At 43.9% G+C, this 16545-nt stretch overlaps 1 protein-coding gene across 1 annotated transcript; it reads right to left on the bottom strand.

Moving 5' to 3' along the window:
- Nucleotides 1-2232: 2232 nt before the first annotated feature.
- On the bottom strand, nucleotides 2233-16247 carry LOC123447833 (DNA-(apurinic or apyrimidinic site) endonuclease). The gene is made up of 9 exons (XM_045124521.1): nucleotides 15904-16247; nucleotides 14527-14619; nucleotides 8268-8412; nucleotides 6478-6676; nucleotides 5855-5933; nucleotides 4834-4895; nucleotides 3629-3715; nucleotides 3136-3239; nucleotides 2233-2527 (listed from the first exon to the last, which is right to left on the bottom strand). Exons 1-9 carry the CDS (start codon nucleotides 16156-16158, stop codon nucleotides 2442-2444), a joined length of 1110 nt encoding a protein of 369 aa, XP_044980456.1. The 5' UTR covers nucleotides 16159-16247; the 3' UTR covers nucleotides 2233-2441.
- Nucleotides 16248-16545: the final 298 nt, after the last annotated feature.

The following is a 16545-nucleotide window of genomic DNA, read 5'->3' as shown; positions in this document are numbered from 1 at the left end:
CAGAAAAGAGGGCGAATAAAACGGCAAATTTTTGTGAACTGGGGGAGATGAAAACGAGAGGCAAATGGCAAAGAAAGCAAATGCAAAGATAAGAGTTGATAGTGTAGGTACTTGGTAACGACGCGAGAGATTGGCAAGTTGATGATGTTGGCTTGATCCTCCCCGATAACAGCGCCAAAAATTCTTCCTGCTACTTGTAAACTGCGTTGAATTTAACATCACCTTGGCACCGGTCCACCGACATATCAAATTATCAAAGTAGCGAACGCGAATCAACTCAACATGATGAATATGACTAGACAAAAATTCTCATTTGTACTCGGGAGCGCTTGCTTAATAGTATAAGAGTACTTTCAGGCATGTCCTTTGCTACAAAAAGGATTGGTCTACCTTGCTACACCTTTACTACTATTGTTACTTGTCACTTGTTATGAATGATCTTGTTACAGAATTATATCATTGCTAATTACAACACTTGGAGAGAATACCTTGCTGAAAACCGCTTGTCATTTCCTTCTGCTTGTCGTTGGGTTTGACGCTCTTACTTATCGAAAGAACTACGATTGACCCCCTATACTTATGGGTCATCATGAGGCACGTCGGGAGGCTGCGAGGAGGTCGTCCGAGGGAACCAGGCGATAGGTCTGGCTCTACAGCGTCTAGGGATGTGCTCTTTGGGCCATATGGTCGCTGGAGCAAACGACGACGACCATTCCCGCGGTGGCTCCGGGCAACACAAGTGGGCGAGGGAGAGGGGGGCCATGTGTGTGACATTGGTGAGCTCACTAGGAGCACAATGGCGACGCTGCTGAGGTTCGGGGAAGCCCGGGGCAAGGATTTTGATGATGTTGGCCATGGTAGAGGTCAGAGCTCATGGGGAAGACAACTCGAGGACATGGAAGTTGTTATGGTGAACTCCCTAGTCTTCTATGGTACATCATGATGCCATAGGAGCCGTCGGAATCGGATGGCGTGCTTCAACGACGTCGAATCGAAGGCGGCAATTCGAAGATGCGTCCTGGAGCTCTGTGATGGACATCTCTAGTCGAATTCATAGGCTGGCAGGATGTGGTAATGGCATACGAGCTTCCTGGCGAGGTGGAATAGATTCGGGTTTCCGTTGGCCACATGCTTGATAGACGCCGGCGACGGGGCGCTCTCTCGCGTGCTTGCGTGAGAGGGCTAGAGGAGGGAAGAGGAATGAGGGCAAGCGGCCGAGAAAGAACGAGGGAGAGAGGACTACGACGGTAGGGAGGCCAGTGACGGAGGCGACACTTGTTCAACACTCTCTCCGGAGTTGAGAGCGAGTGCCCGTCGTCCAGTTGAGAGAGGTGAGAGATAATTTCCCTTTTTCCTTTTTCTAGTTTGGCCCCCACTTGTAATTGAAGGAAAGAAAGGTGAGAGAGAGAGTTTTGTTTTTTTCGATGGATGAGGGTCCCACATGTAAGTGTGCGAGAGAGAGGCGGTGAGAGAAAGGGTTTTCTCATTTTATTTATTGAGAGTGAGTCCGAGACGTAAGTGACACATGGAGTCAAGGGCAAAATGTCGAGCAAACATTGAGATATCGGTCAAAGACCTTTGACCGAACGGTAACGACGCGAAAGGGCATTTCTATAAGTGCACCTAACAACAAAGGGGCAAATTTGACCATGCTTCAAAATTAGGGATAAATCTTAATAGGTTCGAGTTAGGGACACAACTATAAAAAAAACCTTGAAATAAATACTGTTTAGTGTAATCATCTAAAGAAAATTTGATGAAAAAGCCAAAAACGAGTGTAATTTTTGTCCAGTTAATTTATTACATTGACAATATATTAGCAAAGCAATATGAGATAAAAACAAAGTTGAGTAAACAATAGAGACATTTCAACCCTTGGCTAAGCCTAAAACAGTCATAAAAAAATGTATTGCTAGCATAGAAAAATAAAACACAAGTTCACTCATAATTTGATTTTCTATATAAAAAATAAGGTCACTTATAAATCACCAGGCTCAGTGTCGAGCAAACCGTTCTCGCCAGATCAACCATGTGCAGTGTACTGTAACCATTTAGCACAATATACCCAGGTAGCTCTAATTCTTTTTATTTGTCTTGTCTATTGCGCAACCATGTATGCTTCCTCGTTAGGTAAAGCTTAGTTGCATCATAAAAAAAAAAGCTTCACTAGCTAACTGCGTGTATGTAATGGAACCAGAATGGAAATAAAGTTTGCATGGGAACAGTGGATTCTTAAAAAGGAAAAGAAACTTCTATAAACATAGAGGGTGCACTCTAATTCCAATCCAGATCCTGACTAGAGGGCGCGCCACAGTATTGGCCCCTATACAGAATTACTACAGGTCACAGAAGATGTTTAAATAGCTAATGATAGGCTAAGCGCTTCAGCTGACCTAATCTAATAATCCACAATGACCGGTTCAGAGAGAAAAACATAGAAGTTAGCCGGAGCTCTTCGATTCTGGTGCTTCGGCTGCTTCTTTGGAGAGCTCAAGTGAAACAGGACAGTGATCACTTCCATAAAATCCTGCCATCATGAAAGTCCACGAATTGAATCAAGGCAAACACACAGACATCTCGCATGAGATTCATGTCACCATTGACTCTTTTTTTTCACATGAGAAACAGTTGGACATAGTAATGCCACAATAAACTATATGGTCTTAGGTGCCAAGCAAACATTATAATAAATGACTGAACCTGTTACATCTTTTAGAATGATTACGGATACATGAACACGGTTGGGAACTTGATATGATTATGTCAAGAGAAAAGTATGCACTTGGGTACATATTTGCCAGAACTCCAGCATGAAGTGCATCATCTTTTCAGATGCAAATGCAATGAACAGACAATAAATCAAGAAGGAAAAGTACCGGTACCAGCTTAGGTAGTTTCAAATCTATTTGTATTCATTTTCTATCCCTCCATGTTATCTAACAAGCAAATTACACACGCAACTCTAATTTTGTTTATTCAATAACATTGAATATATACAGCCAACACATGGTCCAATCCCCTTAGTTATTTGCAGCTGATGATAGGCACATAAAATTAGAATTTCAGAAAGGCCAGCGGTAACATATCACAGTTATATAATTTATCACCATGCAAAGAAAGTTGTGCAATACAAACCTTCCAGTTCAATTCCATGACCATGCATTTCACATGAAACAATTCTGTCCTTCAACCCTTCTGAAACAACAAAATAGTCAATACGCATTCTCTTTCCTCGGTACCTGGAGAAATATTAAGCAATACATCAGTCCATATAGAAAAAGATGAAACACATACACTCCAACATTAGCTGTCATATGTATGAATTACGGGAGAACATTGCTTATCACCAGAACATTAATTATCAGATTCATGCTGCCAATTTATTTTATAAGTGCCTGAAATAAAATCAGATTGCTGAGATGGGGGGTAATTTGTTAACGGTAAACATTATTGGACGACATGCTTACAAATTAACCATATAATCTATACAATAGGGATCAAATAACTCAGCACAGACATAAAAAAGAACAGCAGATATGCTTCAATAATACAGGGATAAATTTCAATAAGCAACTGAACACTATAATTAACAATCTCAAAGTAATACAATCATGGAAATATTTCTTACTTCCCAATTGGATTCCCAGACCAAGAGAAGCCACACTCCATGTCCTTTTCTTTGTGCAGGTATCTGTAAGCATCTACTAGCTTTCCCCTATATATATCCAAATGGTATTCCATAAGGTGGCATTCAAGATTATAAAGATTAATGCTTCTATGCAACCAACTTTGGGCTTCTAGATTTGTACCAACATGTCTTATTCACCATTCGCTGGTTTTATGTTTATCAGACCTGTTCTATAAGAAGTCTAGACAAAGATGACAGCACTTGTTCCCGATAGTTGGAAAGTCATCCATTTTGTGTGAGTAAAAACCTTGATCCATTTTGAATTTACATATTACAATGATTAGTAAAGTACTTATAAAAAAACTTTGAGGCTGTAAAAGCAATATCTATATGATGATATGAGAATTTGACATAGAAATACTTCCAATAAATTATAGTGTTATTAGTATTACAGCAGAAAATTGTGCAGTTTTTCTTTTTTTTTCTTTTTGCAGTTCCGAGACCATGTCGATTTCAGAAGGCCACATGTATGATTTCGAAAGGTTACTTCTTGTTTGTCAGTGACATATATCATATCTAGTTATTCCTTACTATGAATACTTCATAGATTCGGCAGTGCAATATATATGCTGGCGTTTTCTTCCGATCAAGATGCATTTTTAGATTAGAGTGTACATCAAACATGATGGATACTGATTTAGAACAAACGTATCTAGTTATTCCTTACCAAGACTACTTCATCGATTTATCAGCACAATATATATACTGGTGTTTTCTTCCGGTCAAGATGCGTAGATTATATAGCATATAACAAACATGATAGATACTGACTGAGAACAAGCAAACATATTGACATTGCCCCAGTCATGTTGAACATATACCTTACTGCAGTATTGAAACAATAATCTTTTATGTTTCCATGACCACAATTCCATAAGATTCACATTTGAGACTCATTATGGTACGTTTTCAAATAGGATGCTAGTACACTCCAGAGTCCAAACACATATCAATGTGGGGCCTCAGTTGAGAAAGAATGGTTAAGGACTTAAGGTAGACTGAGCATGCAAACTAAGCTAAAAGGTTGCATGTATTTGTTCAAGGATGACTTCCGTTCGAGAAATGGGGGAGTGCTCTATCAAAAGAAAAGGAAAAAAAATGTTGATATATATATATATATATATATATATATAGTTTACACCTACTGTGACAATATATTGCCAAAGCGCTGTCTTTCTGCAAGGGTGAATCCTGGCTGCCCACAGTCCTGTAGAATAGATAAGACACTCCATTGCATTAATACATAGCCAAACAGATACATCAGTGACAGGGTACTAGTTGTGCAGTAAAAGTGTAGAACTGAAAGTTCCAGACACTGAAAATCTGTTAAGGGCGCAAGGCTCTGTTTGCTATTGCCCTTTTCTGCTGCATTAGGCCCTTAAGTTACCAAATTATGTCTTGGTGAGAAACAGATAAGTTTCAGTATGGAGTGTTTGGAAAAACACAACTCTTATTGCTTATTATCAATAAAACAATCTTACAGTCATAAAAAGCATACATTAAATTATGAAAAATAGAGCAGACACACCATAACCACCATAACTAACAAATTTATAACTATGGCTGGCACGCCATGAATGTTAGCCTAATTGCGTAAGATTGAAAGGTTTCACAAGCTTGGCAGCTAGTGCCACGCATGTGTAACTGAAGCAGCTAAGCTAGCCTATCTGCTGCCATTGCTAGCAATAGCCCCAATTGGTTAGCCTTAGTCCTGCTAGTAGATTTCTGAAAACCTTCATGTCCTGAGTTTGCCTTCTTTGTAAAAACATATACTTTAGTTTGATAAAATAATTTTAATAGGCCAATTGCAAGGTACGATTTTGAAATCCAAAAGAGGAAGTATAGTACTAAAAAAGGATAAAATAACCATTCGATAAACTTAAACGAAGTGCAAGATAGAGAGGAGAGAATTCGGCTATCCTCAACCGTGATCCTATTTTGCTAACAAGATAGACAGTAGACAAGAGGCCAAATCATCCTAAACATGTCATATGTAGGAATAGCTGACCCATTTGGATTTGCTTGATAAGCAGCGCACAGGTGAGACTCAAAGGATGAATAAGGGATTATGGCAAGATAAAAGTTGTTTCCAACACTTGAGTTTTGGGGAACATGAACTGGATTTACAAGAGTAACCAAGGATCGCATCTTTAAAGAAAATAATACCTCTTTATTTGGAGGGATATATCCATTGAGCTTAGCATCGCTAAAAAAATCAGGATGGCTGACGTCGATTTCACCATGACTGAAAGATTTCAAAAACAAAGTTACAGGGGGTTGGTTTGTGAAAAAAATCAAAAAGCTCATTCCTTCTATATCTTGTATAAAGAACATGAACTCCTCAAGGATGGCCAGTAAAGTAATACAATTTCACTCCTTACCTCATGAATTGTACGCACAAAACAGATTTACTTGAAATGCGTCTTATAAATTATTGGAGATCATTGATAATATGCAGGAGGAACTACCTATCATTAAGGAGTGCGGATTTGAACCCAAGGCCCCAACAACCACAGCCATGTGTTTTGCCACTAGGCCACATGGATGGGCCGTAATTATGAAGTTTGGGTTTGTCATATAAAATGTAAATCCACAACTACAATGTTTTATCAATCTATGTTGTTTTCAGAAGACTCAAATTAACTTATCATCAATAAATATTAAATAGTCCCTCCGTTCCAAAATACTTGTCGTGGTTTTAGTTAAAATAGTAATTAGTAACTATATGCCAGAGGAAGACATATATAATAACATAAAATTAAAAGAATCAGCAATAGGTTCTTAATTACCTAACGTTCAGGTCTCCGCACCAGATTAAGGGCTTGTCTACTTGTTGAACAAACTCCAACATCCTTTTATCCCACTTTCTTCTTCTTTGAAATGAATTTTCCTCCTCTTTCCACCCATTGTTTGGAGCATATGTGTTTAGTAACAAGAATGATTCAAATTCCACAATGATGACACGACCGTCTGCATCATGCTTAGAAGCTGAAACAGGTAAAATAGTATACTTTCAGAAAGAATAATAGTTTCTGCAAAATTTAATTCCTGAAAGCACACAAAATTCAAAATGACCACTTTGTTTGTCATATCAGGACAGATAAACAGCGCCGCAGCCCCATATATGCTGCACCATGAGGTCTCTAAGTGATTAGGAGGATATGCCCTTTGATCATCCGTTATCTTGAAGTCGGTTCAATTGTCTCAGAAAAACAAGCAGAAGTTAATATAACCTCTCACAATCCATCTTCTCCCTCATGCCACTATGTCGCAACCCTGAACATGCGCCCCTCTTGGCGCCACAGCCAGCTGAAGCAGCCGCTGGGTTCCACAAGCCACAGCTAACCACCTCCCACAACTAACCCCTACGCCAATCCATCACCAATACCCCAACACCTCACTCAACCAAAGTTATTATCATGTAACTTTCTTTGATTTAAGTATCGGCACAGAATAAAGGTGAAGATTCGCTTATTTAACATATCTGGAGGTACCCAGTAGCATGCCAATGCACTGTCAGTTTACCATAACTCAAAATATGCCAAGCACTTTTTCAATGTCTACTCTTACAGCTGGTTATTCCCATATCTAATTGCCTCTTCATTTGAAACTGCGGGTCCGAATACCAGTGATGTAAGAAGCACTAGCTGATGTGACCTGGGAGCAGCTGAAGGTTTTTAGCAACCAATTTTCTTCAGTCCACCTTGACAGATTTACAGGAGGCGTAATAAGGCCACCAAGGAGAGGGCCACGACTGAAGCTTAAGGTGATAAGTATCCCTAGATATCCTTAGCAGTTTAAATCTGATATCTTGATTCTCAAGTTAGTTATTTCCTAAAGTTTGTTAGTTCAGCTTAGCCTCCAAGTTTGTAAGCTGGCTACATAATGCGTACCAATATATCAATCAATAGACAGGCAGAAAATTTATCCCAATTGTCTTGTCTATTGACCCTGCTCCTACTGTGGGGCAGACTCCTCTTGGCTGGGGGTCGCAGTCGCCCCTCCTCTGTCCAGGGCCATCCAACCTACCAGCGTACCCACACCATAACATAGCAGCTGCTCCACTCAGATCAATAGCCTACCAGCATGATAGGAGTACAACAGCCTGTGAGAGTTCTCTGTTCCTTGCTCATTTCCGTCGAAACTGAAGCCTGGAGGTCAGCAAGACCGTGGCAGGGCAGGTTAATCTGCCTAGATAGCTTCAGCAGTTGTGCGCTGCTTTTCACCCCCTCCCCCTTCTTCCGAGCTCATCGATTAGTAATCGTGGCCGTAAAGCAACAGAAAATGGCTATTGCAAATAGACTCAAATACTTTCACCGTAGGTGACATGAGTACTGGAAAAATTACCTACACCTTCTTGGGTCTAAGAATTCATAAAATCAGATCCTATATAACTAAAATAAGACTATCGACCATCATATGATCAGTATCTTACCGCGCTTACTAAATTAAATCCTATCACACAATCACAAAATCATAACATGATGAACACAAAATCCCACTAGAGTAGAGCATGAGGCATATTAAAATACAGTGTAACAGGGGAGACAATTACTCAACTTCTTCAAACCAAACTTACATGTTCTATCCAAGTTGAATGACACTTTCTTTGGTTCAAACTTCTTCTTCATAAACACAGCTGTGCCTGCATATTTTGAATCTGAAAGGGACCACCAGACACGGTAGTCTTTGAAAGGTGAACTCGACAAAGCACGCAGCACTATCTGCATGACATCAAGAAGTAATTGTAAAATTACTTAATCAAGCCCAAGTACTGCAGCTGCTGTAACAAGGTATGCTTAAAAGAGAACGGATGGAAACTAAGTTGAAACTTATTCATAATTTGTTTCCTGCTTGAACATTGTGCCACGTACATAAATACAGTCACCACAAAACATAGCAAGGCTTCAGGATGCAGCTGATACAAATAAAAGTCTAATTATACATAATCTAGAGTAAATTCTCAAAAAATAGGTATACTCTTGCAAAACCATCAGAAATCACCCTTTTACGAAGCATTTTCAACAGACGACACCTCTATCACAAAACAGAGTTTTTACAAAGCAATTTAAGGAACTACACGTCTTATCCATAATGTTGCGAAAATCAAATTTTAGCCAGAACCAATGGATCTTGTTAGAGTTATATTAGTGACGTCTTTTGGCCTTTTACATTCTAGTCTCTTGGCATTCTTTTGTAGCCTTTTGGCTTCTCATGTATATGTATATATGATGGCCTTAGCCTCATAATAACATAAGTTGCTATTCCAACATGGTATCAGAGCCAGTGTTTAGCGTCTCCACCGCACGTTGCAACTCGTGCTGATCTTCCCTACATTTTCCCCCTATCTCTTGATCTTCACTCCATCTCTACATGGATTTCTTCTTGGATCGGCCTAGAGCTGCTGCTGTTGGCACGTGCCCTCCACGGTGCCGATCTGCTGCTCCAAATCAAGCAACAGCCGCTCATCTTTCTCCAAGGCAGCCATCCGTGCGTCTCCTTAGCACCGGTGGCCTGCCGCTGCAGCTTCTCCGTGTGTCTCCTTAGCACCAGTGGCCTGCCGCTGCAGCTTCTCCTACTGGCGCCATGCTCTACCGCGCCCCTCCAAGGCCGCCGGTCCACCTCTTGCTTGGGCTTCGCCCCCATCAGCGGCGCAAACCGCTGCAGGTGCTCGCGATTCGCGGCGTCGCTTGCCGATCCCGCCGCCAGCTGGGCCGCCGGATCCACGACGGCTGACGCACTCGCCGTTGGCAGTTGGCCGCTGCCTCTGTCTGGGTTCGTTGGTCCTCGATTCAGGTCGAGTCGCTGCTAGTGGCTGTTCGCTCTAACTGCATCTGCTGCTGCTTCAGTCCCATCGGGTGCTGTTGCCTGTATTGGGTCACCTTGCAGATTGGATCATCCTAAAAAAAACAAGACAAAGAGACAGAAAAGGAGCACCATGTCTTCGCTGTCATCGGGCTATGTCGCCATCCCGCGCTGTCAGGTGATATTTGATAGAGCTAACTATTCGGAGTTCGCTGCCTTTATGTGCATTCACATGCGTAGCATTCGTCTTTGGGGTGTTCTTTCTAGTGAGGTATCTTGTCCTCCACGCCCAGTTCCTCCTGTGGCTCCTACCCCACCACCGACGTCACCAGATCTTGCCGCAGATTCTTCTGATGCTGATAGGAATGCAACCAGGATTGCTGCTGATGATGCGGAGGCTGCTTATAATCAGCAGGTCTTGGATTATTCAGATGCTCTTTCTGTTTACCGGGATGATCTGGCTGCTTACACTCAATGGTGTGATGATGATGATCGTGCTGCGGCTGTCCTCACTTCCAGTGTTTTACCTCAGTTTGCTTCTGAGTTTATGGGGCTCACTACTGCCTTCGCGATGTGGACTCATCTTCGCCAGCACTATCAACCCTCCGGTGATGCTATTTTATCTATTGGTAGTCCGTCAGGAGCATGCTCTTCAGCAGGGAGACTGGTAGAAACTAGGGTTCTACCGGGTCTTGGCCGGAGGTTGTAGGGGAAGGAGGGGATCGGCCGTGGTCGCCGGCGCAAGGGCGCCGTCTCGCACGGATGGGGGGGGGGGGCGTGATGGAAGAGGCGGCTAGGGTTAGGGCACCGGCTCCTAGTTGGAGCCGATCAAAATAGATTGATCTTTGCTTAATCTCAAAAGTGTTGATTACATGACTATATATAAGTTCCCTAGGCTATAATAAACTGGGCTAAGCCCCTAATATTATTAAGATAACTGGGTCAGTTTGGCTAACTGGGCGTCTGGTCATAACAGAGACTCCACTATTGATGAGTTCTACACTCAGAGTTCTACTGTTTGGCGTCAGCTTGACTCTCTTTGCTCTGTTGTTTGTGGTACTTGCCCATGCTGCCAGACTGTCAGGTCAGACTTGGAGTTCCATCGCGGCTTCATGGAGAGTTTGAACCTTGTCGTGCTCAGTTGTTTGCTCGTGGTTGTGTGCCTATATCTAAGGTTCTTTCTGAGCTTCGTGCTGAGGAGACTCGCCTCCGTGGTGCTGGTTTGCTTCAGTTTCCCTTTGTGCTTGCTGCTCGAGCTGTTGCTCCACCAGTGTTTTCTCGCTCCAGTGCTCCGCCGTTACTGCCCACTCCTTCTGGTAGCGGGGGCCACTCTCGTGAGGGCCGCTCTCGTCCTCGTACCCATTGTGGCTACTGCAGCAGGGATGGTCACCCCGAGTCTGATTGCTTCAAGAAGAAGCGTGATATGCGTAATAGGGAGCGCAATTCTTCTTCTAGGACTCGTGCTTCTTCCTCGACGACGTCTACTATCTCCTTGACTGAGCAGGATATTGTAAAACTTAAGCGTCTACTTGCCGCTTCAGGTTCTTCGACAGGTAATGCAGGCTCCGTGACTCATGCTTCTAGTGTTGAGCAACCACCGTCTACACAGTTAGGTACATCCCCATGGGTTCTGGGTTCTAGATTCTGGAGCTTCATTCCATGTCTTCTGATTCTTCTATCTTGTCCTCTCTTAGACCTCTCGATCACCCTATTAATGTTCTTACTGCTGATGGTACTCCTCTTACTATTGCTAGTCGAGGCACTCTTTCCACTTCTTTATTTTATGTTCCAGATGTTTCTTATGTTCCGCGCCTTACCATGAACCTATTTTCTGCAAGTCAGCTTACTGATTCTGGTTGTCGCGTCATTCTTGATGTTGATTCTTGTACTGTCCAGGATCGTCACACGAAGGCTCTGGTTGGGGCTGGCCCTCGCCGCCTTGACTCCCAGGGGCTTTGGGACTGGCTTCATGTTTCTTCCGCTACTTCCACACTTGCCAGTACACCCGCCTTCGCCGCTTCAGCTACCAGCTCCTTACAGCAGTGGCATCATCGACTTGGTCACCTTTGTGATTCTCGACTATCATCTTTAGTTCGTCGTGGTCTTCTGGGGCCTGTCTCAGGAGATGTCTCTTTGCAGTGTCAAGGTTGTAGGCTTGGCAAACAGGTTCAATTACCTTATCCTACTAGTGAGTCAGTGTCTCAACGCCCTTTTGATTTAGTTCATTCCGATGTGTGGGGACCGGCTCCTTTCGCTTCCAAAGGGGGACATCGATACTACATTATTTTTATAGATGATTTCTCTTGCTACACTTGGCTTTACTTTATGTCTTCTCGTAGCGACGTTCTCTCTATTTATAAGCGTTTTGCCCTCATGGTTCACACTCAGTTCTCTACACCTATTCGTGTGTTTCGTGTTGATTCTGTTGGCGAGTATATCTCCAAAATGTTGTGTGGTTTTCTTGCCGGGCAGGGTACTTTTGCTCGGTTCTCTTGTCCCGGTGCTCACGCTCAGAATGGTGTGGCCGAGCGCAAGCATCGTCACCTTCTTGAGACAACTCGTGCGATGATGATTGCCGCCTCTCTTCCACCTCATTTTTGGGTTGAGGCTGTCTCCACTGCCACATATCTCATAAACATTCAACCCTCATCTGCCCTATAGGGAGGTATTCCTCTAGAGCGTCTTTTTGATCATTCTCCTGATTATTCTACTCTTTGGTTGTTTGGTTGTGTTTGTTTTGTTCTCCTCGCCCCCCGAGAACGCAACAAACTCACCACTCAGTCTGTCGAGTGTGTTTTTCTGGGCTACAGCGATGAGCATGAGGGTTATCGGTGTTGGGACCATGTCGGTCGTCGAATGCATATTTCTAGGGGTGTGACTTTTGATGAGTCTCGTCCATTCTACCCACGACCATCCTCTTCGACCTTTTCAGTAGAGGATATCTCTTTTCTCACGTTTCCTGATACACCTCTCTCTGCGCCTCATATTCCTACTCCTCCTTCTCGTCCCACTATTATAGATCCGACACCGTCTTCTCCTATAGTTTCTTCTCCTCCCTTATTGCATGACACTCCACCTTCATCACCGATGTCATCTCCATCTCCATCACCTCTGGTGGTTCCGTCTCATCCCACTTTTCCTTTTCATTGTAGCCGTCGTCGACGTGTTATGGATGAATCTACTGACGTGCCATCTACTTCTAGTGTGTTGTCTTCCTCGTCCCAGCCGACTTATGGTCTTCGGGCTCGGCCTTGCCCTCCTCCTGACCGCTATTCTACTAGCCGATATGGCATTTCAGTTGTACTTGAGCCTACCTCTTATCGTGATGCTGTTGTTCATCCTGAATGGCAGTTTGTTATGGCAAAAGAGCTTGCCGCTCTTGAGCACAATGACACATGGGATCTAATTTCTCTTCGTACCCGTGTTCGTCCCATCACTTGTAAGTGGGTCTATAAGATTAAGACTCGCTCTGATGGTTCTCTTGAGTGTTATAAAGCTCGTCTTGTGGCTCGTGGTTTTCAGCAGGAGCATGGTCGTGATTATGATGAGACTTTTGCTCCTATGGCTCATATGACCATTGTCCGGACACTTCTCGTTGTGGCCTCTATTCGCCACTGGTCTGTGTCCCAGCTTGATGTCAAAAATGCCTTTCTTAATGGTGAGTTGCGTGAGGAGGTTTATATGCAGCCACCACCTGGGTATTTCGTTCCTGATGGCATGGTTTGCCGTCTTCGTCGCTCTCTTTATGACCTTAAGCAAGCCCCTCGTGCTTGGTTTGAGCGTTTTGCCTCTGTGGTCACTGTTGCTGGTTTTTCGCCCAATGATCATGATCCAGCATTGTTTGTCCACCTTTCTGCTCGTGGTCGCACTCTTCTTCTTCTATATGTTGATGACATGATCATCACTGGCGATGATTCTGAGTATATATTGCCTTTGTCAAGGCTCGTCTTAATGAGCAGTTCCTTATGTCTGATCTTGGCCCTCTTCGTTACTTTCCTGGGATTGAGGTATCCTCCACCTCTGATGGCTTTTTTATTTCCCAATAAAAGTATATTCAGGATCTTCTTACTCGTGCGGCTCTTAGTGATGAGCGCACTGCAGAGACTCCTATGGAGCTCAATGTCCACCTTCGTGCTTCTGATGGTGAGCCCTTATCTGATCCGACGCGTTATCGTCATCTTGTTGGGAGTCTTGTGTATCTTGTTGTCACTCATCCGGATATCTCCTATCCTGTCCATATTCTGAGTCAGTTTGTTTCTGCTCCCACTTCAGTTCACTATAGTCACCTTCTTCGTGTTCTACGATATCTTCCTGGCACAATCTCTCATCATCTTGTTTTTCCCCGTTCAAGCTTGTTACAGCTCCAGGCCTATTCGGATGCTACGTGGGCTAGTGATCCTACGGATCGTCGTTCACTTTTTGCCTATTATGTTTTTCTTGGTGGTTCTCTTATTTCCTGGAAGATGACGAAACAAACTGCAGTTTCCCGTTCGAGTGCAAAGGCAGAGTTACGAGTTATGGCTCTTCTGACAGCAGATGTGACTTGGTTACGATGGTTACTGGAGGATTTTGGTGTTTCTGTAACTACACCTACCACCCTCTTGTTGGACAACACAGGTGTTGTCAGTATTGTGCGGGACCCCGTAAAGCATGAGCTTACCAAGCATATTGGTGTTGATGCTTTTTACGTGTGCGCTGCTGTGCAGGATCATATTATTGCTCTTCAGTATGTGCCTTCCGAGTTAAAGCTAGCAGACTTCTTCACGAAGGCTTAGACTAGAGCGCAACATGGATTTCACCTCTCCAAACTCAGTGTTGTGGATCCACCATGAGTTTGAGGGGGGGTGTTAGAGTTATATTAGCGATGTCTTTTGGCCTTTTACATTCTAGTCTCTTGGCATCCTTTTGTAGCCTTTTGGCTTCTCACGTATGTGTATATATGATGGCTTTGGCCTCATAATAACATAAGTTGCTATTCCAATAGATCTGACATATGGGATCCACTTTCAATAGCTCTGCTCCCTCAGTATTACCTGTTTTTCTTCGCGTGACGAGGTTGTGTCATCTTTTAGCTCACTAGGATTTTTTGGTGCCCCTTTGGAACCTGCTGCTGGCATCCGCACTTCCTGGCAAGTGGCAAAGAAGTTCAGCGAAGATCCTACTCACTGATATATACATAATATGCTTAAATTGTTCTATACAAAAAACTAGTATACAACCCAACCAGTTGTGATTACTGACTAAGAGTACAAAACAAAATGACAATTTGTGGCTAGGGCAACTAAACAGTAAAAAGGTACAAACAATAATATTATTAGGCTGCTAACTTGCTAAGTTGTCATAACTCATAACAACTAAAGGTATTGGAATTGAACAGAAATAAAACCTTGGCTTGTCAACAACCCAAAAGTGGGGTTTGGTATAATCCCTGTTCTACTGCACTAAAACAAGAACCCAAGGCGGATTTGGATTTCAACTATTGCGCTACAATTTCAAAAGGAGGCTAGGGTTAATCGATTCACCGTATCCAGACAGCAGAATAATATAGAAGAACACAAGTTTTCTCATATAATGATACAGCTTGACAAGTACTTCACCATATGGCCTATATTTTGTTGTATTTGTACTATTGCTGCACATGGTATAGGTACGAATACTTGTTGTAGCAGCAGACAGTGGCTAATTGAGCAAACGAATATCTGGGATAGGAACACTAGGACTAATATAAGTAACAGATAAACCGACAACAAGTTTCTCACTTTTTCTTTCCGCGATGTTGCCAACATTAATCCATGATAAATACTCCATCCTAGCTAGGAGTAGATAACAAGAAACAGGCAAGCAATTATCAGTTCACTGATTTAAGAATATTTTCACAGCGTTCAGTCTGTTTCATAAAATGCTCAACACAACCTCTGCAAACACCAATCTAGCCACTACAACATCAACACTGCATGTTCTCTACTCTCAATAGTACTGTACATAGCAGGCTCAGGCCTTGCTGTATCATGAGCAAATATAGCGCAGCATGCCAAACAACCAGAAAAATGCACAGCAGGAATCTCTGTCTTCATAATCAATCACCAGCTAGTCATCTACAATAACTGGCACCATCAATCTCGCGAGGGATGCAGCACGCCAGCTTCAGATGGGTTAAACCCTAGAATACCAGAACTGGATTAATCTTGCACAAAAGGGCAACTAATATGTACACGCCCCAATGCGCTAGACGAAATGCCTGCGAGCAACGGCGGCTCTTGCGTGCCACATTGCAGCGCACTCGCCTAAAAACCCCTCCGAGCAGCACACGGCATTGCAGGCTAAAACCAAACCCTTAGCTGGGGTAGCAAGCAAATCCGGACACATACATAGAAAAGGGCGCCGAATGATCCCTCTTTGCCTCGGCTCACCTGGACGCAGATGACGTCGGGGTCGAGGCGGGCGACGAACTGACAGAACGCGGACCAGTCGCTCTTCATCCGGAGCAGAAGGCTGTTGGCGTTCCACGTGACGAACCTGCGTGGCTCCTCGCCGGGAGGGCCCTCCCCGGCGGCGTCGGCCCCGGTGGGGGCGGCGCCATCAACGCAGTCAGAGGTCGCGGCCCCGGCGGGCCTCTTCTTGGCGGGGGAGCCGTCCTTGACTACGGGCTGGAAGAAGCGCTTCATGGCCGGCTGGGCTGGTGCGGCTCCGCTCCTCGGCAGCCGCCAGCAGAGGAGGGAACACCGGAAGTGGAGCAACGAGGCTGGTCTGGCAAAATATTTTCTTTCTGCCGATAAAAGGTGCCTTTCGGTATCTTAGGTAGGGCCCAAGAAGCCCAGCAGCATCTCAGCCCAAGAAGCCCAGCAGCCGCCGCCGCCTCCGCGACACTCTCCGTTCTCGTCGGGCCTTCCTCGCCGGCTTGACCCCTACTGCGCCGGTGGCGCTCGCAGGCACTGCCGCGGAGCACCTCGGACGACTTCTAAATCAGGGCATCCATGCACAGCGCACGCCCTAATAATTCTACTTCAATTCTAAATATAAGTCTCTATATTTCACTAACGGTCTACATATGA

Source organism: Hordeum vulgare, chromosome 4H, assembly GCF_904849725.1.
Source record: "Hordeum vulgare subsp. vulgare chromosome 4H, MorexV3_pseudomolecules_assembly, whole genome shotgun sequence".
NCBI lineage: Eukaryota > Viridiplantae > Streptophyta > Magnoliopsida > Poales > Poaceae > Hordeum > Hordeum vulgare.
This window is presented reverse-complemented; position numbering and strand designations above follow the sequence as displayed.

Coding starts and splice junctions, on each gene's coding strand:
- LOC123447833 (XM_045124521.1), bottom strand. CDS start 16,158: ATGAAGCGCTTCTTCCAGCCCGTAGTCAAGGACGGCTCCCCCGCCAAG. Junction 14,620..15,903: donor CCGACGTCATCTGCGTCCAG/GTGAGCCGAGGC, acceptor GCCACTTGCCAG/GAAGTGCGGATGCCAGCAGC. Junction 3,716..4,833: donor TTTGGCAATATATTGTCACA/GTAGGTGTAAAC, acceptor GGATATATATAG/GGGAAAGCTAGTAGATGCTT.